We start from the raw sequence: 25,934 nt of genomic DNA on the forward strand, positions 1-25,934 counted from the left end.
CTGAGTGGCTGGCTGTGCGGCAGAGTGGCTGGCTGTGCGGCAGAGTGGCTGGCTGTGCGGCAGAGTGGCTGGATGTGCGGCAGAGTGGCTGGCTGTGCGGCAGAGTGGCTGGATGTGCGGCAGAGTGGCTGGCTGTGCGGCGGCGTGGCTGGATGTGCGGCAGAGTGGCTGGATGTGCGGCAGAGTGGCTGGCTGTGCAGCGGCGTGGCTGGCTGTGGGGCTGAGTGGCTGGCTGTGCGGCAGAGTGTCTGGATGTGCGGCAGAGTGGCTGGATGTGCGGCAGAGTGGCTGGATGTGCGGCAGAGTGGCTGGATGTGCGGCAGAGTGGCTGGCTGTGCGGCGGCGTGGCTGGATGTGCTAGCATGACAGCGCACAGCCTGAGCACACTTGCGCGTTTGATGCCCCCTCCTCCATCAGGGCACCTGGCCCTCCCATGCTGTCAGCAGGAGGACTGGGTAGCATCCTCTGCCCATACATGGTGGCAGCTTCCTGCCTGGCTCAGCTGCCTTTCCTCCTGCAGCGATCAATGAGAGCTGCACAGTCTCAGTCCCAGCCTGGTGAGAGCAGCAGCATCCCTCCTTCCCTGCCCGAGGCTGATCCTGGCGTCACCTGCAGCCGGGGTCCAGCTCCTCATCACCTCTGCAGCCTAAGCTTCATCACAGTGGCTGCCCCCCACACTGGGCTGGTCGGATGTGGCCCCCAATCTCTTATTTTATCAAGGATGGGCACAGCTGTCTCCAAGAAGAAGGCACTGAGGAATGACACTATCTCCAATGTAGCAGCCAAAGTTAGGTAAGTGCATGACAGCAAAGTGGCTTTTCTGCTGGCGATGCCAGGCAGCATTAGTGATGTATTTCTATCAGCAGATCATGAGTAGATTGATGCACTGGCTATGTACTTTTGCTACTGGGGTCCATTCTCTTACAAAGGCACAACTGTAAATTGAATTTAGGCCGCCACTTCTAGATCTGCCCCATCTAGGATCACTTCCAAATCCACCTGTCTGCTCCTGATATTACATAACCCTGTGGGTTCAGGCTGACTGCTGAGCCCTCTGATAGCATACACTGCCTTGTCTACAGAGACCCCCAGCCTGCCCCTTGTCCTTAGAAAGCCCACCAACACCTCGGTTCTTAAATGTACCCCTAGCAACCAAATTCCTCCTAAAATATTAACCACCTGCATTCCAGCTCCAGTGAATCCTCAGATGATCCCAGCTCTCTTCTAGTCGGAGCTGAGTACAGAAGGGGATGCTTAATTGACTCTTGCTTTACAAGTGTTATCATAGGAATAATGAAGACAGACTGCTATTTACACCTGACCCATGTCACCGCACTCAGGGGATCAGAGGCTCTATGGTGACACCAGCAAACACTACCAGACCTGATCCTGCTGCACAGCACAAGCTGGAGACAATCTCACCAATATTTCTAGATAATGTGGCAGCTTTGTCACTATTGTTACTGCTGTGTATAAATATTACCGGAATTATTGCACTACTACAACTACTGGTACTGTAGCTTTTCACTTTTAATCCTGATGTGATGACACGATGTATCAGAGTACCAGATGTGTTTGGGATTAGATTAAAAAAGGATACACGGGTAGGAACGGGTAGGGCACCCTCCCAATGTCATTGTGAATAGTACAAAATATAGCGGATGTACATATACTATGATATTCCCATTTAGGCCCCTTATTTTGTCTAATTGGACAATATGCAGCCAAGGTCACGCTGAAGGGCTCAGTCACTAGGACTTTGTGATGAGGACACCTAGATGGGATTTACTATACTAGAGATGTGGAAGCCAATAGAACAAGTGAGAAGACCTGGGAAAAGTCATCCACATCATTAATGGAAAGGACTGGGCAGCTGTCAGAGGCCAGGATAATGGTGGGGTTATGGACCTATACAGGGGATATGACATGTCCTCACAGACAGGAGGAATCTCCAGGACAGATGTTTTAGTAAATTGCTGTGGATTATATAATGGTGATAACGTTGAGCTGGATATCGGGTTAAAGCTACAAAGTGACAGAGAAGGGTGATTTACAGAATTCTTCTATTAGGGAATGTTCTCTGCATTTCATGAATTACTTCTTGTATTCTGCACAAAGGCATGAGTATGTTAGATTTTTCAGATGTAGCAGGGCCAAGTTTGTGATTGTGTTGTGTGGGATTACATCTCCTTCACATAAAATGCATGACCATATTATAAATGACAAAGTCAGCTCTGCTGCATCTTGCATCTCTATACATGTTGATTCCTTACTGTGCAGATATCTATCTATCTATCTATCTATGTATCTATCTATGTATCTATCTATCTATCTTTTTCTTTATCTACAATTTAGTGTTCTGCATCAGTAACAAAACTACAATTCCCGTCATGACCTGATAAACATTGATCTGAACTAACATTTGCCATCAACCAAAATAACCAGTTGATAGACACATAAACTGGTCATAGATATTGGATTAATGTCGGCAGATCCTACCCCTTTTTAGTCGGATCGGTGTTCCTTAAATCCCTTTGGCAAGAGCAGCGGCACTGGATGTGTCTAGCAACAGTTCTCGCCATATGCCATAAACACTGGTGAGAATATTTGTACGCTGTCAGATACCTTATGTCTAAGACCATCCATGTAGGTGTATAGAAATGTGTTCTGCCATCTCTGGCTGTAGTAGTTTTGAAACTACAGCTATCATCATGCATTGGTGCTCTTGGAGTTGTAGTCCTGCATCTGCTGGGGATCCACAGATTGCACATCACTGATCTAGCTCTTTACTGGCTCAGTATATTATAATAGATTGATATGAAGTGATCTTTCAAGACTGGGAATAGATATGAAGTAATAGACAGCTGGTCAGTGATCTGCAGCAAATATATAAGTGACTGGAGATTATAATTACAGGACCATACAACATAATAACTCTGCTGCCTTTTAAAAAGTGCATTAGCAAATCAAATACATTGTGGGTCAATACTATTACCTTGGATTGGAAACGCTTAATGGAATGTGATTATGGTCCTATGTTACAGAATGCATGGATTCACATGTACATTTACTTGTATACTGTGCAAATTCCCCCACCCACCAAAAAACTCGTTTATTTAGGCAGTTTTTTTGTATATTTGTTATCTATATTCTATATGACTTTGACAGATTATGAAACTTCAGTCAACTGGGAGGTAGATGAAATAATTAAGCTTTCATCTAATGGGGTAAATTTGTGCCCAGAGAATGATCGGATATTTAGAAGGTACTGGTCTATACTGGGGTTGGTTGTATTAATGCGTCTGATGTAGGCAGTGGGGACCCTCCGCCGATCAGTTGATGCATATGTGTATGTAAACGTGATATGAAAGAGGTAATATGATGTATATTGGGGTTGGGAGCACCTTGCACAGCGAAACACTTTGCATATAGTTTTCATGTTCTTCCTATGATTGCAGCGCTATATCATATGTTGGCGTTATATAATGATAATGTGCAGCATTTCCTCACCTCATCCCAGCTGAGGTGACTATAGCCTTTATCTAAAATTGAGTGCAATGATGAGAAACTTGCTCCATACTGATGGTCATGATTTACAGACTTGGAGGTTCACATTTTACTACTTGGGATTGTGCACGCTTCCTGGGAGCGTCGTCGTCTTTCGTGGTGAGGTCACCTTGTGGGATTACAGGACCATGCAGCAGGCTTGTGCCAGTAAACCAGGCTGCGTCACTTCTTGTTACAGGACTAGAGATGGTGGTTTCTCAGAAACATAGGAGCTCCCGCTGCCCAAACTTATAGTACGTATAGGATCCATATCCATTAAGAATGATTGATAACTCCAACCTGTGTTATTTCATCATTGTCAGTGCTGCTGGTCTGTAATGCGGAGGGGCAGCCTATACACCCCCATTGGATATGCACCAAGTGAATGCAGAAGCTGGCAGCATGCACAGAGCACGCTTGTGTCATTTGGATGTTAATGTGCCATTGAAGGAAAATGTCTCCGTATCTCAGACAGTGGGAATAACGATCGGACGTGACAGGAATATTACGTTTACAAATTGGCCGTTTATGGAGGGTTATAAAATGTTATATAAAACCAGAGACACTGCCAGGAAGACTTGAGCTTCAGTTATTGGAGAGGTTGTGGATAGAGGGGGCTTGTGTGCGGCCTTGGGATCTTAGACTATCCTAAAGGCAGTAGGGTGATGGCAGAGAGGGGCCCCAGAGGCTTGTACCCCAAGGTGTAGATAGAAAACCTAGCCAAGACTGTCAATAGGGGAACTGATATTTTGGGGATTGGAGGGCAGAGATTTTTGATGAATACTACAGTCCAAATTGAAATGGCTGATAACATGGAGCAATAGATTACGCTCAAAAGCAGAGCAGCACATGGAGTTGTGAAATGGATACATATGTGTGTATAATAGAAGATGGGGTCTATAGAACAGATCCTTGGGGGACCAGAGAAGAAATCATTAATACTGCATAATACAGTGACCCGCCAAGAGCCACATCTAGAGCCTCTATTCTGAGGTTTCTCTTCAAATGACCTTTAAAAGTAGGCGTCAGAGAGACATTTTGGGTGCAGTCTTGCAGATTGCTTCTTTTCTGCATGTGCTCATCTTTCTGGAGTGAGCATTTTCCTAATGTGTCCGACTTTACACCTCTACATCCCCTCCTCCTGTATTCCTCTAGACAGTCAGTTTTTACAGACGCCAGGGACATCTGAGTGATGTCTCCTAGAATTAGATGACATGGTGGCCATATTGACAGAAGAGGACAACTCAAGGACTTTCTGGAGATTTTATGGTTTTAGAAGGAAAGATTCATTGAACATTTGGCTTAAGCACCATTTACATGAGTGTATTATAAACCCATGGTAATATGTATAGAAATATAAGCACCGGTATTAAAGCCATTCTGCAGGTATGGATCCACGACCACGCTCCTCCTTTCAAGATCTTTCTAAATAAACTGTCGTTTATGCATCAGATGGATTGGACTGAGGCCTCATTACATAAAGAGGGAAGGGTGCAGTCTAGTGTTGAGCGAGTATGTTCTATTACCCCTTTCGCCGAGTATGCTCGGGCCGAGCTCCGAGTATTTACAGCTGCTGGGTGATAAGGTTAAATCGCTCCCGTGTGCATGATTTGCGACTGTTTGACAGTTTTATTACATGTGAGGAATGTGTAAGAAATAGACATTCCTCACATGTAATAAAACTGTCAAACAGTTGCAAATCATGCACACGGGAGCGATTCAAACGCATCACCGAGCAGCTATAAATACTCTGAGCTCAGCCCAAGCATACTCGGAACAGAACACACTCGCTCAACACTAGTGCAGTCCTTTTTTGATACTTGGGAAAGTTTCATCTCCCGGCTTCCACAATGCATTCAGCATGATATTAGAACTTGTTTTCAACCAACAGTGTGGTGTCAAGAGCCACTACTATTAGGAGAAGCGCCTATGTAGAAATATTTTTAGGAGAACCGCTGCGTAGAGACGCTTCTGGGTGTTGGGGGTCTACTCTGGTGTCGGTGGGTCCTGCACAACTCTCAAAGAGAACTTAAGGTTACACACCCATGTTGGGTGATCAATATGTGAGAGATGTACCGTTTCAGACATATTCTCTTCTCCCCTCCCAGTTTTTGGTTTATTTATTTTCTTTTTGAATCAATGTAATTATGCCTGGAATAGGTACAGTGGTGGCCAAAAGTATTGGCACCCCTGCAATTCTGTCAGATAATGCTCAGTTTCTTCCTGAAAATGATTGCAATCACAAATTCTTTGGTCTTATTATCTTCATTTACGGTAATTTTCTTGCAAGGAAAAAACACAAAAGAGAATGAAGCAAAAATCAAATCATTGATCATTTCACACAAAACTCCAAAAATGGGCCAGACAAAAGTATTGGCACCCTCAGCCTAATACTTGGTTGCACAACCTTTAGCCAAATAACTGCGAACAACCGCTTCCGGTAACCATCAATGAGTTTCTTACAATGCTCTGCAGGAATTGTAGACTATTCTTCTTTGGCAAACTGCTCCAGGTCCCTGATATTTGAAGGGTGCCTTCTCCAAACTGCCATTTTGAGATCTCTCCACAGGTGTTCTATGGGATTCAGGTCTGGACTCATTGCTGGCCACCTTAGAAGTCTCCAGTGCTTTCTCTCAAACCATTTTATAGTGCTTTTGGAAGTGTGTTTTGGGTCATTGTCCTGCTGGAAGACCCATGACCTCTGAGGGAGACCCAGCTTTCCCACACTGGGCCCTACATTATGCTGCAAAATTTGTTGGTAGTCTTCAGACTTCATAATGCCATGCACATGGTCAAGCAGTCCAGTGCCAGAGGCAGCAAAGCAACCCCAAAACATCAGGGAAGCTCCACCATGTTTGACTGTAGGGACCGTGTTCTTTTCTTTGAATGCCTCTTTTTTTTCCTGTACACTCTATGTTGATGCTTTTTCCCAAAAAGCTCTACTTTTGTCTCATCTGACCAGAGAACATTCTTCCAAAACGTTTTAGGCTTTCTCAGGTAAGTTTTGGCAAACTCCAGTCTGGCTTTTTTATGTCTCGGGGTAAGAAGTGGGGTCTTCCTGGGTATCCTACCATACAGTCCCTTTTCATTCAGACGCCGACGGATAGTACGGGTTGACACTGTTGTACCCTCGGACTGCAGGGCAGCTTGAACTTGTTTGGATGTTAGTCGAGGTTCTTTATCCACCATCCGCACAATCTTGCGTTGAAATCTCTCGTCAATTTTTCTTTTCCGTTCACATCTAGGGAGGTTAGCCACAGTGCCATGGGCTTTAAACTTCTTGATGACACTGCGCACGGAAGACACAGGAACATTCAGGTCTTTGGAGATGGACTTGTAGCCTTGAGATTGCTCATGCTTCCTCACAATTTGGTTTCTCAAGTCCTCAGACTGTTCTTTGGTCTTCTTTCTTTTCTCCATGCTCAATGTGGTACACACAAGGACACAGGACAGAGGTTGAGTCAACTTTAATCCATGTTAACTGGCTGCAAGTGTGATTTAGTTATTACCAACACCTGTTAGGTGCCACAGGTAAGTTACAGGTGCTGTTACTTACACGAATTAGAGAAGCATCACATGATTTTTCAAACAGTGCCAATACTTTTGTCCACCCCCTTTTTTAGGTTTGGTGTGGAATTATATCCAATTTGGCTTTAGGACAATTCTTTTTGTGTTTTTTCATTGAAGACAAATTAAATGAAGAGAATAAGACCAAAGAATTTGTGATTGCAATCATTTTCAGGAAGAAACTGAGTATTATCTGACAGAATTGCAGGGGTGCCAATACTTTTGGCCACCACTGTACTTTGCTACCCAACATCCTATAACAACATATCATACATATAATAGTAAGCTTTGGTTAATCCTTGTCATTAACATATATGCTTCGGGTAATATTTGCATTGATGTATGTTAATTTTTCTATTCAATAAAATCAAGTTTAAAAAAAAAAAAAAAGAAATATAAGCACACAACATGGATCATTGCATACATTTTTCCATTGCCCTGACAAAATTATTACTGTAGAGAAAATACTGAACCAGTGAGACAATAAATCACATTGTAGTAAATGTTACTGAGAAAATTGCTGCATTAAGACACATTAGCTTATTTTTCTGAAAGCCTAGATTTCCACTTTTCCAATTATTACATATGATCCCCTCACAGCATTAGAGCAATTTATCACAAATTAGACTTTGGTTATAATTTTTAACATAAATAACTTATCCGGTACCGATCCCAAGTTACATCCTGCACTCACTATTCTGCTGGTGCAGTCACTTTGTACATACATTACATTACTTATCCTGTACTGATCCTGAGTTACATCCTGTATTATACTCCAGAGCTGCACTCACTATTCTGCTGGTGCAGTCACTGTGTACATACATTACATTACTTATCCTGTACTGATCCTGAGTTACATCCTGTATTATACTCCAGAGCTGCACTCACTATTCTGCTGGTGCAGTCACTGTGTACATACATTACATTACTGATCCTGAGTTACATCCTGTATTATACTCCAGAGCTGCACTCACTATTCCGCTGGTGCAGTCGCTGTGTACATACATTACATAACTTATTCTGTACTGATTCTGAGTTACATCCTGTATTATACTCCAGAGCTGAACTCACTATGCTGCTGGTGCAGTCACTGTGTACATATGTTACATTACTTATCCTGTACTGATCCAGAGTTACATCCAGTATTATACTCCAGAGCTGTATTCACTATTCATCTGGTGCAGTCACTGTGTACATACATTACATTACTTATCCTGTACTGATCCTGAGTTACATCCAGTATTATACTCCAGAGCTGCACTCACTAATCTGCTGGTGCAGTCACTGTGTACATACATTACATTACTTATCCTGTACTGATCCTGAGTTACATCCTGTATTATACTCCAGAGCTGCACTCACTATTCTGCTGGTGGAGTCACTGTGTACATACATTACATTACTTATCCTGTACTGATCCGGAGTTACATCCTGTATTATACTCCAGAGCTGCACTCACTATTCTGATGGTGGAGTCACTGTGTACATACATTACATTACTTATCCTGTACTGATCCGGAGTTACATCCTGTATTATACTCCAGAGCTGCACTCACTATTCCGCTGGTGCAGTCGCTGTGTACATACATTACATAACTTATTCTGTACTGATTCTGAGTTACATCCTATATTATACTCCAGAGCTGAACTCACTATGCTGCTGGTGCAGTCACTGTGTACATATGTTACATTACTTATCCTGTACTGATCCAGAGTTACATCCAGTATTATAGTCCAGAGCTGTATTCACTATTCATCTGGTGCAGTCACTGTGTACATACATTACATTACTTATCCTGTACTGATCCTGAGTTACATCCAGTATTATACTCCAGAGCTGCACTCACTAATCTGCTGGTGCAGTCACTGTGTACATACATTACATTACTTATCCTGTACTGATCCTGAGTTACATCCTGTATTATACTCCAGAGCTGCACTCACTATTCTGCTGGTGGAGTCACTGTGTACATACATTACATTACTTATCCTGTACTGATCCGGAGTTACATCCTGTATTATACTCCAGAGCTGCACTCACTATTCTGCTGGTGGAGTCACTGTGTACATACATTACATTACTTATCCTGTACTGATCCGGAGTTACATCCTGTATTATACTCCAGAGCTGCACTCACTATTCTGCTGGTGGAGTCACTGTGTACATACATTACATTACTTATCCTGTACTGATCCTGAGTTGCATCCTGTATTATACTCCAGAGCTGCACTCACTATTCTGCTGGTGGAGTCACTGTGTACATATATTACATTACTTATCCTGTACTGATCCTGAGTTACATCCTGTATTATACTCCAGAGCTGCACTCACTATTCTGCTGGTAGAGTCACTGTGTACATATATTACATTACTTATCCTGTACTGATCCGGAGTTACATCCTGTATTATACTCCAGAGCTGCACTCACTATTCTGCTGGTGCAGTCACTGTGTACATACATTACATTACTTATCCTGTACTGATCCTGAGTTACATCCTGTATTATACTCCAGATCTGCACTCACTATTCTGCTGGTGCAGTCTCTGTGTACATACATTACATTACTTATCCTGTACTGATCCTGAGTTACATCCTGTATTATACCCCAGAGCTGCACTCACTATTCTGCTGGTGCAGTCTCTGTGTACATACATTACATTACTTATCCTGTACTGATCCTGAGTTACACCCTGTATTATACTCCAGAGCTGCACTCACTATTCTGCTGGTGCAGTCACTGTGTATATACACTACATTACTTATCCTGTACTGATCCGGAGTTACATCCTGTATTATACTCCAGAGCTGCACTCACTATTCTGCTGGTGCAGTCACTGTGTGCATACATTACATTACTTATCCTGTACTGATCCTGAGTTACATCCTGTATTATACTCCAGAGCTGCACTCACTATTCTGCTGGTGCAGTCTCTGTGTACATACATTACATTACTTATCCTGTACTGATCCTGAGTTACATCCTGTATTATACCCCAGAGCTGCACTCACTATTCTGCTGGTGGAGTCACTGTGTACATATATTACATTACTTATCCTGTACTGATCCTGAGTTACATCCTGTATTATACTCCAGAGCTGCACTCACTATTCTGCTGGTGCAGTCCCTGTGTATATACACTCCATTACTTATCCTGTACTGATCCTGAGTTACATCCTGTATTATACTCCAGAGCTGCACTCCCTATTCTGCTGGTGGAGTCACTGTGTACATATATTACATTACTTATCCTGTACTGATCCGGAGTTACATCCTGTATTATACTCCAGAGCTGCACTCACTATTCTGCTGGTGCAGTCACTGTGTAGATACATTACATTAGTTATCCTGTACTTATCCTAAGTTACATCCTGTATTATACTCCAGAGCTGCACTCACTATTCTGCTGGTGCAGTCACTGTGTAGATACATTACATTAGTTATCCTGTACTTATCCTAAGTTACATCCTGTATTATACTCCAGAGCTACACTCACTATTCTGCTGGTGCAGTCACTGTGTAGATACATTACATTAGTTATCCTGTACTGATCCTGAGTTACATCCTGTATTATACTCCAGAGCTGCACTCACTATTCTGCTGGTGAAGTCACTGTGTACATACATTACATTACTTATCCTATACTGATCCTAAGTTACATCCTGTATTATACTCCAGAGCTGCACTCACTATTCTGCTGGTGCAGTGACTGTGTACATACATTACATTACTTATCCTGTACTGATCCTGAGTTACATCCTGTATTATACTCCAGAGCTGCACTCACTATTCTGCTGGTGCAGTCACTGTGTAAATACATTACATTACTTATCCTGTACTGATCCTGAGTTATATCCGGTATTATACTCCAGAGCTGCACTCACTATTCTGCTGGTGCAGTCACTGTGTACATACATTACATTACTTATCCTGTACTGATCTTGAGTTATATCTGGCATTATACTCCAGAGCAGCACTCACTATTCTGCTGGTGCTGTCACTGTGTAGATACATTACATTACTTATCCTGTATTGATCCTGAGTTACATCCTGTGTTATCCTCCAGAGCTGCACTCACTATTCTGCTGGTGGAGTCAGTGTACATACATTACATTACTTATCCTGTACTGATCCTGAGTTACATCCTGTATTATACGCCAGAGCTGCACTCACTATTCTGCTGGTGGAGTCACTGTGTACATACATTACATTACTTATCCTGTACTGATCCTGAGTTACATCCTGTATTATACTCCAGAGCTGCACTCACTATTCTGCTGGTGCAGTCACTGTGTACACACATTGCATTACTTATCCTGTACTGATCCTGAGTTACCTCCTGTATTATACTCCAGAGCTGCACTCACTATTCTGCTGGTGCAGTCACTGTGTACATACATTACATTACTGATCCTGTACTGATCCTGAGTTACATCCTGTATTATACTCCAGAGCTGCACTCACTATTCTGCTGGTGCAGTCGCTGTGTACATACATTACATTACTTATCCTGTACTGATCCTGAGTTACATCCTGTATTATACTCCAGAGCTGCACTCACTATTCTGCTGGTGCAGTCACTGTGTACATACATTACATTACTTATCCTGTACTGATCTTGAGTTATATCCGGCATTATACTCCAGAGCAGCACTCACTATTCTGCTGGTGCTGTCACTGTGTAGATACATTACATTACTTATCCTGTATTGATCCTGAGTTACATCCTGTGTTATCCTCCAGAGCTGCACTCACTATTCTGCTGGTGGAGTCAGTGTACATACATTACATTACTTATCCTGTACTGATCCTGAGTTACATCCTGTATTATACGCCAGAGCTGCACTCACTATTCTGCTGGTGGAGTCACTGTGTACATACATTACATTACTTATCCTGTACTGATCCTGAGTTACATCCTGTATTATACTCCAGAGCTGCACTCACTATTCTGCTGGTGCAGTCACTGTGTACACACATTGCATTACTTATCCTGTACTGATCCTGAGTTACCTCCTGTATTATACTCCAGAGCTGCACTCACTATTCTGCTGGTGCAGTCACTGTGTACATACATTACATTACTGATCCTGTACTGATCCTGAGTTACATCCTGTATTATACTCCAGAGCTGCACTCACTATTCTGCTGGTGCAGTCACTGTGTACATACATTACATTACTGATCCTGTACTGATCCTGAGTTACATCCTGTATTATACTCCAGAGCTGCACTCACTATTCTGCTGGTGCAGTCGCTGTGTACATACATTACATTACTTATCCTGTACTGATCCTGAGTTACATCCTGTATTATACTCCAGAGCTGCACTCACTATTCTGCTGGTGTAGTCACTGTGTACATACATTACATTACTGATCCTGAGTTACATCCTGTATTATACTCCAGAGCTGCACTCACTATTCTGCTGGTGTAGTCACTGTGTACATACATTACATTACTCATCCTGAGTTACATCCTGTATTATACTCCAGAGCTGCACTCACTATTCTGCTGGTGTAGTCACTGTGTACATACATTACATTACTTATCCTGTACTGATCCTGAGTTACATCCTGTATTATACTCCAGAGCTGCACTCACTATTCTGCTGGTGCAGTCACTGTGTACATACATTACATTACTTATCCTGTACTGATCCTGAGTTACATCCTGTATTATACTCCAGAGCTGCACTCACTATTCTGCTGATGCAGTCACTGTGTACATACATTACATTACTTATCCTGTACTGATCCTGAGTTACATCCTGTATTATCCTCCAGAGCTGCACTCACTATTCTGCTGGTTTTCTCTGGAAACAGTCAGCAAGCTTGACACGCCCTTAATAGGTTAGCTGACCTCCAGTTATACATGGGGGGGGCAGTTAGATTAGTTGGCTGTGGAACCTTTGTAGTAAAGGATAATATTTGCTGTGTGGTGTATCCTGATAGTAGCTGAGTGAATTATAGGTCTGTATTGGAGATGAATATGAAGATCTGTAATATTTCCTGCAGTTTTCCTGCGTTAGTGAGGAATATGAAGTGCATTACGCTGTCTTTTTTCCTCTGCATTATGATTACATACACAAAGAGCTGTATTTACATCGGCGACAGGAAAACACAGCCATTAATTCATGCTCTGCTATTTGCATCTGCTTCCCAACACAGTAAATCATTATTTTATGGCTCATTCTTACAGGATTGGAAATATAAACTACCATATAGATTCTGGATGTGAGCAGTTAGTGTTTCCAGGGACATTAAATGTAATTTACTAATATGTATGAGTAACAATACTCCCTCTGTGAAAAGAGCCCTGGGTAGCTTGAGAAACAGGCTGTATAGCGCCATCTAGTGCTGTGACCACATTTACATGGGAATGTGATGATCTAGTAGAAGTCGATGCAGTATATACCCCAGCGGATGGAGTGAGAAGATTAGGATGCCCACATAGATTGATTTGCAGCTCATTCGTGCCATAGAAGCAGCTCTAGGAGCTTCTCAGAGATTTGTGGCCCTATAGGAGTCTGTATCTCCAACCAGAGGAGGGTTAAATTGCCCAAGGGCCATTGTGTTAAGTTATGATTGCATGAGCCCGCACCATTGCCATTATCACCCCTGAATAACTGGTTAACCTAAATTAAAATATGCGCTATGTGTATGTCGTGGTTTAGAGGGAGCCTGCCATAATGCAGGAGGAGATGAATAAATGTTTTCTAGGAATAAAACATAATTCACACATGAAATGCAAAACAAAACTCTAGTTTAACTTGTATTGGCAGCTGTACCCCATTGCCTAGTATTTCAGGTACTGGTAAAATTAGATTGCAAGCTCCAGGGGACAAGGTGTGATCCACCATAAGTGGAGATTGGATTGCAGTTCTTTATGATGAGTGAGCGCTTAGCTAGCACATATGCTCCATCTTCCAGAAATCTACTTATGAGGGGATGTGAGTAAGTGACATTTCACAGGGGCATCTCACAGGAGGCTGTAGCGGTGGGCGGAAGCTACAAGGATTATTTTTATAGATGTGGCGTGGGCTGGAAACAAGATGATTACGGGTGTTAAGGAGAAGAGAAGACATGGTGGAGACAAGCCAAGGAGCTAATTTGTGAGCCTACCAGCAGAACGGAGATTGGACTTATTCACTAAAGAGTGTATTTGGCTGAAGTTTACCGCCTGAGCAATCAGCGTCCAACGTCTCTATTATAATCTTCATTAAAACAATCGGCCTCCTGCAGCTCTCACTGAGCTCATCTCATTACCAGCTTAAGGACCCTGGAAGGAGAAGTAGAGATACAGTATGGTCAGCGCTTTGAATCGATACATGACGGCTTGCTCCAGAGTTACACAGATGCCGGCAATTTCTAATGGACCATGCTGTGGCTTCACTGCTTGTGCATTGATGGTGAACACTATAGGAGATATACGGTGGCTTACTCCAGAGATGCACAAATGCGGGCTCTTCCTAACCGGCCATGGTGTGGTCTCACTGCTTGTGCATCGATGGTGAACACTATAGGAGATATACGGTGGCTTACTCCAGAAATGCACAAATGCCGGCTCTTCCTAACGGGCCATGCTGTGGCCTCGCTGCTTGTGCATCGATGGTGAATACTATAGGAGATATACGGTGGCTTACTCCAGAGATGCACAAATGCTGGCTCTTCCTAACGGGCCATGCTGTGGCCTCGCTGCTTGTGCATCAATGGTGAATACTATAGGAGATATACGGTGGCTTACTCCAGAGATGCACAAATGCCAGCTCTTCCTAACCGGCCATGGTGTGGCCTCACTGCTTGTGCATCAATGGTGAACACTATAGGAGATATACGGTGGCTTACTCCAGAGATGCACAAATGCCGGCTCTTCCTAACGGGCCATGGTGTGGCCTCACTGCTTGTGCATCGATGGTGAACACTATAGGAGATATGCGGTGGCTTACTCCAGAGATGCACAAATGCCGGCTCTTCCTAACGGGCCATGGTGTGGCCTCACTGCTTGTGCATCGATGGTGAACACTATAGGAGATATACGGTGGCTTACTCCAGAGATGCACAGATGCCGACTCTTCCTAACTGGCCATGGTGTGGCCTCACTGCTTGTGCATCAATGGTGAACACTATAGGAGATATACGGTGGCTTACTCCAGAGATGCACAAATGCCGGCTCTTCCTAACGGGCCATGGTGTGGCCTCACTGCTTGTGCATCGATGGTGAACACTATAGGAGATATACGGTGGCTTACTCCAGAGATGCACAAATGCCGGCTCTTCCTAACAGGCCACGGTGTGGCCTCGCTGCTTGTGCATCGATGGTGAACACTATAGGAGATATACGGTGGCTTACTCCAGAGATGCACAGATGCCGACTCTTCCTAACGGGCCATGGTGTGGCCTCGCTGCTTGTGCATCGATGGTGAACACTATAGGACAGTGCTGGCAAACCTCTGGCACGCATGCCAGAGATGGCACGCAGAACCCTCCCTAAGGGCACGCGCGCCATCGCCTCAGCACTTGCGCTCCTGGACCGGGCCCAGCAGGTGAGGACTTGGAGCCCGCAGACGCCAGCCCCTTCTTCAGCTGGATGTGCATTCTTGGACACACATCTAGCTGAAGTGTATTCCAGTGCACAAACTTGCCAGGTTCATGTGCCGCAGTACACGCAGCTGGCCAATCAGAGGTCAGCAGGTGAGGTCAGCGTACAGGCGACTGGGTGCATGGCAGTGACGTCATGCGCCCCTGTTGCTTGGAAGCTGAAGTCAGCTACCGACTTCACAAGATGACGCTGCATGGCTGAGGACAGGAAGGAAGGTGAGTAGGAGCGTTTATTATGTGTTTTTTTTCTATTCAATGATACAGTGGCGCCGGCAGGATGAGGGCGCATGTACACTGATGGGCGATATACCAGGATGAGGGCGCACATACCTGGATAAGGGCACACATACCAGGATGGGGCGCATATACACTGATGGGCGATATACCAGGATGGGGGTGCACATACACTGATGGGCGATATACCAGAATGGGGGAGCAGATACACTGATGAGAGAGCACATACCAGGATGGGGGCACACATACACTGATTTGGGCGCACATACACTGATGGGGGTGCATATACACTGATGGGGGCTATACCAGGATGGGGGCGCATATACATTGATAAGGGATATACCAGGATTGGGGGCATATTCATGGATTGGGGGAACATATACATGGATGGACGGCATATACATGGATTGGGGGGCATATACCAGGATGGGGGAACATATACAAGGGTTGGGGGGACATATACAAGGATTGAGGAGGCATATACATGGATTGCGGGGAACATATACCAGGATGGGGGAACATATACATGGATTGGGGGGAACATACACAAGGATTGCTGAGGCATATACATCGATTGGGGGAATATATACATGGATGAAGGGGCATATACAAGGATTGGGGGCAACATATATACAAGGATGGAGGGGCATATACCAGGATGGGGGTGAGCATATTCTTTATATCTGCAGTCTCATACCCCTGCTCCTGTTTGTGGCTGCTTTCGGTTCCCCTCGCCTGCTCTCTGTGTGAGTTGTTTTTTTATAAACTGAAACCTCAGTATTCAGGTTAAATTGCCGTGTTGGCACTTAATGATAAATAAGTGGCTTTTGGGTTGCAGTTTGGGCACTCTGTCTGTAAAAGGTTCGTCATCACTGCTATAGGAGATACACGGCGGCTTGCTTCAGAGATGCACAGATGCAGACCCTTCCTAACGGGCCACGGTGTGGCCTCGCTGCTTGTGCATCGATGGTGAACACTATAGGAAGGATCATGCAGGGTGCATAGAGATTTCACAGCATTTAAAGAAGCACTCCTCCCATCCAAAATTTTTTCTTAATATATTGCAATTATCATATCATGCAGCACTGTGTACTCACAATTGCTCATTTTGCCTTTCTACCGTTCTAACCAGCTAATTCTTCTCTTTTCCATTAGGTCTATGACATCATATGACTAGCTGAGTCCTTCTAAGCTACATGTAGAAACAGGAGGTCAGTTTTCCCTGTATAGTCATAAGTTACTGCAAAAGTCCCTGGAAGGGAAGGGGAGGGAGCAGCTGGGTCAGGAGTCGAAAAGGGGAGTGATGACTACAGGGTAGAAGAGACTTCCTGTTTCTACATGGAGCAGAGAAAAGAGAAGAATTAGCTGGATAGAAAGGCAAAATGAGCAATTGTAAGTTCACAGTGCTATATAATATGATGATTGCAATATATTAAGAGGATAAAAAGTTTGAAGGGAGGAGGAGTGCTTCTTTAAAAAACCCTTAATGACCAACAATACAACTTAAAACTGACCTGCGATATAAGAGACTAGTATCCCCCGACAGGTGACTATCCTGTAGCTGTCACCTGTATACTATAGCAGACAACTTGCTGCATCAGCCACGATCAGTGTTGGCACTGACCATGAACATTTAACACCTTAAATACTGCTGTCAATAGTGACTACAGAATCTAGATGGTTAACAGAGTGTGGGGGCTCCCTTTTTAACCCTATCAGGACCCTGAGATCTTGATCCTGTGGTCCTGATGTTTGCCATGGCAATTCATGGCCAAATAATGACCTTAAAGTCTTCCAGCAATAATGGCCTGTTCAGAAGTTAGAAACATTTAGGTGGTAAAAATATATTTTTTTATTCCTGTCAAGTCACTTTGCATTAATTCATGAAAAGGACCTGAAGGGTTAATGAACTACCTGAAAGCAATTTTGAATAAGTTGGATCCCTGTTTTTAAGGGCTCTTTCACATGTCAGTATCTCCTGTACGAGTGGTGACAGTTTTCACATGTACCGGAGACACTGACACACACAGATCCATTCAAATGAATGGGTCTTTGCACATCTCAGTGTGTTTTCATGGTCCATGTGTCCGTGTGCTCCACATGGAGGCAAGTCAGTTTTTTTGCAGATGCACGGTCCGCTAAAGTGCCTCATGCTGAACACACACGGATGACATCCGTGTGACACGGACCGGTGCCTGGGAATCAGCGTACAGTTAGCGCTGTTCCCAAGCTCCGGTGCTCAATGCTGCCATCATCATGGTTCCCTGCTGGCACTGCAATCAGCCCCAGCAGGGACTGTGATGAGGGTAGTAGTGTCTGCTCCCGCAGTGTCCCCACCTGTAAAAATAAGAATAAAATAATAAAATCCATATACTCACCTCTCCTAGGTGTCCCCCGCTGTAAGCCATGCAATCACTGCTGCAGAGCAGCCAGGGAGAATGAGTGGCTCTGGAGCTGCACTCAGTGAGTGCAGCTCCAGAGCGGCTCATTCTCCCCGATTCCTTGGCGTCAGCAGTCAGAGGATTACAGCGGGGGACACCTAGGAGAGGTGAGTACATGCATTTTATTATTTTATTCTTATTTTTACAGGTGGGGACACTGTGGGACAAGACTACTACTCTCATCATTATCCTCTGCTGGTGCTGATGGCAGCGCTGGCAGGGAACCATGATGAGGGCAGTGTTCAGCACCCAGCGCTTGGGAATAGCGCTAACTGTATGGCTGATTCCCAGGCGCTCGTCGTGCGCTCCTGATGCGGCACACGGTTGACACACACGGACACAGATATCTCCGGTACCGGAAATATCTGGACATGTGAAACCAGCTTAAAATGGTATCACTTTTGTGGGTTTCCAATGTATAGGACCCACAAAGTCATTTCAAAACTGAATAGTTCCCTAAAAAAATATGCATTGTAAATTTCCTTTAAAAAATGTCTGCTACAATTTTAAACCTTCTAAAATGTTAACAAAATATAACAACATTTTTCAAATGGTGCTGATGTAAAGCAGACTTGAGGGAAATAATGTTTTTGTTTGATATGACTATCTGGATTAAAGGGATAATCATTCAAAGTTTGAAAATTACACATTTTTTTTTACATTTTTGTCACATTTGTGATATTTTTATAAATAAACACAAACCATATCAATCTAAATGTACCATTATCATAAAGTATCATGTGTCACAAAAAAACAGTCTCAAAACAATGGGCTATGTTGAAGCATTCCAGAGTTATTACCACATAAAGTGACACTGGTCAGATTTCAAGGGGTTAAGTTTCTCATTATGACTTACAGTTAATGCCCAACTACCATACTGTCAAGTGAAGAGGTCTGGTTTGGCCTTGCTTTTGTTTTTGGAGTCTGTCTTTAGATGCTAAATAGTAGAAACTAGGTGCATTGTCAAGGGCTATTCCTAGTCTTCTCTATAGCAACATCACTTTATGCTTCAATGAGTTTTTATTGAATATTACACTTTAACAAACAATTTCCAACTTAATGTTTCAAAATGTTCAGTGAAAAGAAACATTTGGAATATAAGTATATTTGACGTCATATACTTAATTAGTAAAACATATCATTCCACAACAATATATGATGCATTATAAAGCATATCATAAATCACAAACCACAACAAACACCAGGAATTAGGGACGAGAGAGGTGGGAAACATAAGGAGTAAGGATAATGCATGAGGGAACACAAGAGACGTGATGGGAAACATTTGCATAAATAGAAGATAAATTACTCGTTTTGATCACCGTAGTTCTCCAAATGTTCAATTCTAAAGAGCTTGTGAAGGGATTACAAGGTAACCAAGACCTCATAACTTCATAAGATTCTGACCAGAGCCAGCTGTCTGAGACTATTACTTCCTCCATATGAATTAAGAAATCCACAGGTTCAATCCACTCTAATCTGGAAGGAGGAATAGGTGACCTCCAATGCCTACGAATAATTAGTCTTATTGCTGCTAAAAAATATTCTAAATTAACCTTTTTTGATGGATGTGCCATAATTCATTTTGGAAGTACCGAGAGTAATGCTGCTTTAGGTGTGTTAAAGAGAGTTGTAACAAATAATTTATTAAAAAGTTGAAAAATTGCATCTCATAATTAAAAAAATTGAGGGCGAGACCACCAGATATGGGTATAAAATATCACTTTAATACAGCTGTCAATTTGCAGGATACTGCACAGTCTAACCCAACTAATGATGCAGATTGTGTTGTACAGTGATTTGGCTCTTTAAGGTGTGTTCAAAGCCACTACAGCAATGAAAGACCCTGGTCTTCTGGAAGACAAGGCAATACTTATCTATATCCCTACTAAATAGACAACTCAGATCAATTGTAACAGTATTACTGAGAGGACAAAATGCATTATCCTTTAGTAGATTGGTCAATGTTACAGCACCTATCACTCACGATAACTGTTATTATACTGCTCCTATGTACAAGAATATAACTACTATAATACTGCTCCCTATGTACAAGAATATAACCACTATAATACTGCCCCTATGTACAAGAATATAACTACTATAATACTGCTCCCTATGTACAAGAATATAACTACTATAATACTGCTCCTATGTACAAGAATATAACTACTATAAATACTGCTCCTATGTACAAGAATATAACTACTATAATACTGCCCCCTATGTACAAGAATATAACTACTATAATACCGCCCCTATGTACAAGAATATAACTACTATAATACTGCCCCCTATGTACAAGAATATAACTACTATAATACTGCTCCTATGTACAATATAACTACTATAATACTGCTACTATGTACAAGAATATAACTACTATAATACTGCCCCCTATGTACAAGAATATAACTACTATAATACTGTCCCCTATGTACAAGAATATATCTACTATAATACTGATCCCTATGTACAAGATACTGCCCCTTATGTACAAGAATATAACTACTATAATACTGCTCCTATGTACAAGAATATAACTACTATAATACTGCCTCCTATGTACAATATAACTGCTATAATACTGCCCCTATGTACAAAAATATAACTACTATAATATTGATCCCTATGTACAAGAATATAACTACTATTATACTACCCCCTATGTACAGGAATATAACTACTATAATACTGATCCCTATGTACAAGAATATATCTACTATAATACTGCCCCTATGTACAAGAATATAACTACTATAATACTGCCCCCTATGTACAAGAATATAACTACTATAATACTGCCTCCTATGTACAAAATAACTGCTATAATACTGCCCCTATGTACAAAAATATAACTACTATAATATTGATCCCTATGTACAAGAATATAACTACTATTATACTACCCCCTATGTACAGGAATATAACTACTATAATACTGATCCCTATGTACAAGAATATAACTACTATAATACTGCCCCTATGTACAAGAATATGACTACTATAATACTGCTCCTATGTACAAGAATATAACTACTATAATACTGCCCCCTATGTACAAGAATATAACTACTATAATACTGCCCCCTATGTACAAGAATATAACTACTATAATACTGTCCCCTATGTACAAGAATATATCTACTATAATACTGATCCCTATGTACAAGAATATATCTACTATAATACTGATCCCTATGTACAATAATATATCTACTATAATACTGATCCCTATGTACAAGAATATAAATACTATAATACTGCCCCTATGTACAAGAATATAACTACTATAATACTGATCCCTATGTACAAGAATATATCTACTATAATACTGCCCCTATGTACAAGAATATAACTACTATAATACTGATCCCTATGTACAAGAATATAAATACTATAATACTGCCCCTATGTACAAGAATATAACTACTATAATACTGATCCCTATGTACAAGAATATATCTACTATAACACTAAGGCTGGGTTCCCACGTAGCGTTTTTCAAGCGTTTATGCTGTGGAATTTCCGCAGCGTAAACGCTTGTGAAACGCTAGGTAATCCGCACCCCATGGTCCCCAAGGGGATTCCGCATGTTCTATGCACATGCTGCGGATTTTTCCGCAGCGTTTATGCTGCGTACAAAAATCCGCAGCATGTCATTTAATTTTGCGGTAGCGCAGCGGAACTCCCGCCATTGACTTGCATTGAAACGCATAGAAACCGCGACTGTACATTTGTACAAGCGGCTTCTATGCGTCTCTATGTGCGGATGGTACCCAGTTCTGGAGGAGAGGAGACTCAGGTCTGGAGGAGAGGAGACTCTCATCCAGACCTGGGTACCATTGTACCTGTAAAAAAAGAATAAAATAACAAATAAAGTTATACTCACCTGTCCGGCGGCTTCTCTCTGAATGCCGGCATCGCTTGAGGACCTGCGGTGACGTCACAGTCATGTGACCGCAGGCCCTTCACCGCTGTGTCTCGCGATATGCCGGCAGCCGGGAACCAGACAGGAACGAGCGCTGCTGCACACACCGGGGCCTCGGGGGTGAGTATAGCTTTATTTGTTTTAATTTTTACGGTCACACTATATATGCTGTTTGCATGGTTTTATATAGTGTGACCTAGTTGTCAAGCACTTTCCAAGTGATGCTATCGCCTGGAAAGCGCTTGTCAATCTGCATGCAGAAACGCATGTGGATCCGCATGTATTCTGCAGGAAAAACGCATGCACAATCTGCATGTGTTTTTTCTGCCAGGGAGATGCAGAAATGCTGCAGAAATTTTCTGCTTCATTTCTGCATCGTGGGCACATAGCCTTAAACTCGTGTTAGATACAAAAGAGCAAATGATAAACAATAATGTAAAACAAAAAAACAATGGGAGGGAAAAACAGAAAAACCTACAGCTTGCTGTGTCACTGGTATTGGCACCCTTTACCTGTGATTTATTGTCGGTGCCCATGTGACATGAATTAGCCAATGAATGATGACTTCAGTGTTTTAAAAAGCCACATGGTAGGCCCTGTTCCTTTCTCACAATGATGAAGGAGCTATCTGGGGCCATCAAAACTGCTATTATTAGCAAACACAAAGCTTCCAAAGGGTATAAGGCCATATCCAAACACCTTGGTGTCCCGGTTTCAACAGTGTGCAATGTTATTAAGAAGTTTGCCAAGCATGGAACTGTCAAAAACCTCCTTGGACATGGGGAAAGAGGAAAATTGACAAGAGATGACTTCGAACGTTGGTGCAAATGGTGGAAAAAGCACCACATCAAATATCAAAGTACCATATGCCACACACTAAACCAAGCAAAGCTTTATGGTTGAAGGCCAAGGGAGAAACCTTTGCTGAAGAAAATACATAAAAAGTAATGACTGTTCTTTGTCAAAGTATAATCCTTATAGGAAAATGTTCTGCGGACAGATGAAACAAAAATAGAGCTTTTTGGCAATGCAAAGCAACAGTTTGTTTACAGACGGCGCAATGAAGCTTATAAGGAAAAGAACACCTTACCAACAGTTAAGCATGGTGGAGGATCCATAATGCTGTGGGGTTGCTTTGCTGCATCCAGTACTGGAAGCCTTGACCGTATCACAGGAATCATGAAATCAGAGAATTATCAAAGACATTTTAGAGTGAAATGTCCTACCCAGTGTAAGAAGACTTGGTTTGAGTCAAAGATCATGGGTCCTCCAGCAAGACAATGACCCAAAGCACACATCCAAAAGTACACAGGAATGGTTGAAAAAGAAAAAATGGACTGTTTTAAAATGGCCAACAATGAGTCTTGACCTCAAACCTATTAAAAATCTTTGGGGCGAGCTGAAATCTGCCATTGGGAAAAAGAACCCTACAAACATTCAAGAGCTTGAACAAACTGGAAGAGTGCGAGAAAATTCCTGCTGAGAAGCTTATAGGTGGCTACAAGAAACGTTTGCAGGCTGTCAGCAATACCAAAGGGTGTGCAACCAAATATTAATTACAGGTGCCTTTACTGCTGCACATGCTGTTTATTCTGTTTCTTCTTTGAAATTGCAACATGGAAGTTGTAAAACAATGTTTTATTGTTGTATTACTTTGGACCATTAATTAAAAAATCCTGAGGATATAACTTTGGTACATTTCTATTTATTACTGAAGATATTGAACAGTCTATGAAAAAAATGATGGGGTGCCAATAATGGTGAGCAGCACTGTATATCACTAGATACTGTTAATTAAAACCTTGTAACTCCCCTTAAGACGAGCTATTATTTGGCAGATTTTCCTAATATTTCTTGAACTAAAAATAAGTTCCATCTATCTGAATGGAGTTGTTTTGGGAGCAAGCACACTGATTTGTACAACTTTTTTCCTGGGGCCACCTCATGCCCATTCACTTGAATAGATAAAAAGAGAACTGTCGCTTCTTCTTGGGGCTCAAATAAAACTTTTTTAAATAACATATCTTGTGAATATATGATTATGTTAAGTGTCAGTAAGGTTATAGTGTAAAAGTATACGGCGATAGATTGTGATATATCATTTCTCTCTTTTTAAGAGCAGCGAGGGCCTTTGGAGAATACTTGTCACAGAGTCATCCAGAAGGTCGAAACGGCTCAGGTAAGACCAAACTCCATACAGGGCAGTATTATAGTGGTTATATTCTTGTACATAGGGAGCAGTATTATAGTAGTTATATTCTTGTACATAGGGAGCAGTATTATAGTAGTTATATTCTTGTACATAGGGGGCAGTATTATAGTGGTTATATTCTTGTATATAGGAGCAGTATTATAGTAGTTATATTTTTGTACATAGGAGCAGTATTATAGTAGTTATATTCTTGTACATAGGGGCAGGAATATACATAGGGAGCAGTATTATAGTAATTATATTCTTGTACATAGGTGCAGGAATATACATAGGGGGCAGTATTATAATAGTTCTATTCTTGTACATAGGAGGCTGTATTATAGTAGTTATATTCTTGTATATAGGAGAAGTATTATAGTAGTTATATTCTTGTACATAGGGGGCAGTATTATAGTAGTTAAATTCTTGTACATAGAGGGCAGTATTATAGTAGTTATATTCTTGTACATAGGGGGCAGTATTATAGTAGTTATATTCTTGTACATGGGGGGCAGTATTATAGTAGTTATATTCTTGTACATAGGGGGCAGTATTCTAGTATTTATATTCTTGTACATAGGAGCAGTATTATAGTGGCTATATTATTGTATATAGGAGCAGTATTATAGTAGTTATATTCTTGAACATAGGGGGCAGTATTATAGTAGTTATATTCTTGTACATAGGGGGCAGTATTCTAGTATTTATATTCTTGTACATAGGAGCAGTACTATAGTGGTTATATTCTTGTATATAGGAGCAGTATTATAGTAGTTATATTCTTGTACATAGGGAGCAGTATTATAGTAGTTCTATTCTTGTACATAGGAGCAGTATTATAGTAGTTATATTCTTGTACATAGGGGCAGTATTATAGTAGTTATATTCTTGTACATAGGGGCAGGAATATACATAGGGAGCAGTATTATAGTAGTTATATTCTTGTACATAGGGGCAGGAATATACATAGGGGGCAGTATTATAGTAGTTATATTCTTGTACATAGGAGGCTGTATTATAGTAGTTATATTCTTGTATATAGGAGAAGTATTATAGTAGTTATATTCTTGTACATAGGGGGGCAGTATTATAGTAGTTATATTCTTGTACATAGGGGGCAGTATTACAGTAGTTATATTCTTGTACATAGGGATCAGTATTATAGTAGTTATATTCTTGTTCATAGGGGCAGTATTATAGTAGTTATATTCTTGTACATAGGGGGCAGTATTATAGTAGTTATATTCTTGTACATAGGGGCGGTATTATAGTAGTTATATTCTTGTACATAGGGGGCAGTATTATAGTAGTTATATTCTTGTACATAGGAGGCAGTATTATAGTAGTTATATTCTTGTACATAGGGGGCAGTATTATAGTAGTTATATTCTTGTACATAGGGGGCAGTATTATAGTAGTTATAT

At 41.8% G+C, this 25,934-nt stretch overlaps 1 protein-coding gene across 2 annotated transcripts in view; it reads left to right on the forward strand.

Moving 5' to 3' along the window:
• The first annotated feature begins 494 nt into the window (after positions 1–494).
• The window catches only part of NSMF (NMDA receptor synaptonuclear signaling and neuronal migration factor), a 52,944-nt gene continuing 27,504 nt past the window's right edge, over positions 495–25,934 (forward strand). The window contains exons 1-2 of one of the 2 annotated variants that reach the window (XM_073640580.1): positions 495–792; positions 24,437–24,498. In XM_073640580.1, coding sequence (XP_073496681.1) covers positions 527–792; positions 24,437–24,498 — 328 coding nt within the window. In that variant the 5' untranslated portion in view covers positions 495–526. The remainder of the gene's footprint in view (positions 793–24,436; positions 24,499–25,934) is intronic. The other variant, XM_073640579.1, reaches the window with a different exon arrangement.

This window comes from Phyllobates terribilis, unplaced genomic scaffold (assembly GCF_046119375.1).
Source record: "Phyllobates terribilis strain yellow unplaced genomic scaffold, ASM4611937v1 Scaffold_7__3_contigs__length_470593459, whole genome shotgun sequence".
Classification (NCBI taxonomy): domain Eukaryota; kingdom Metazoa; phylum Chordata; class Amphibia; order Anura; family Dendrobatidae; genus Phyllobates; species Phyllobates terribilis.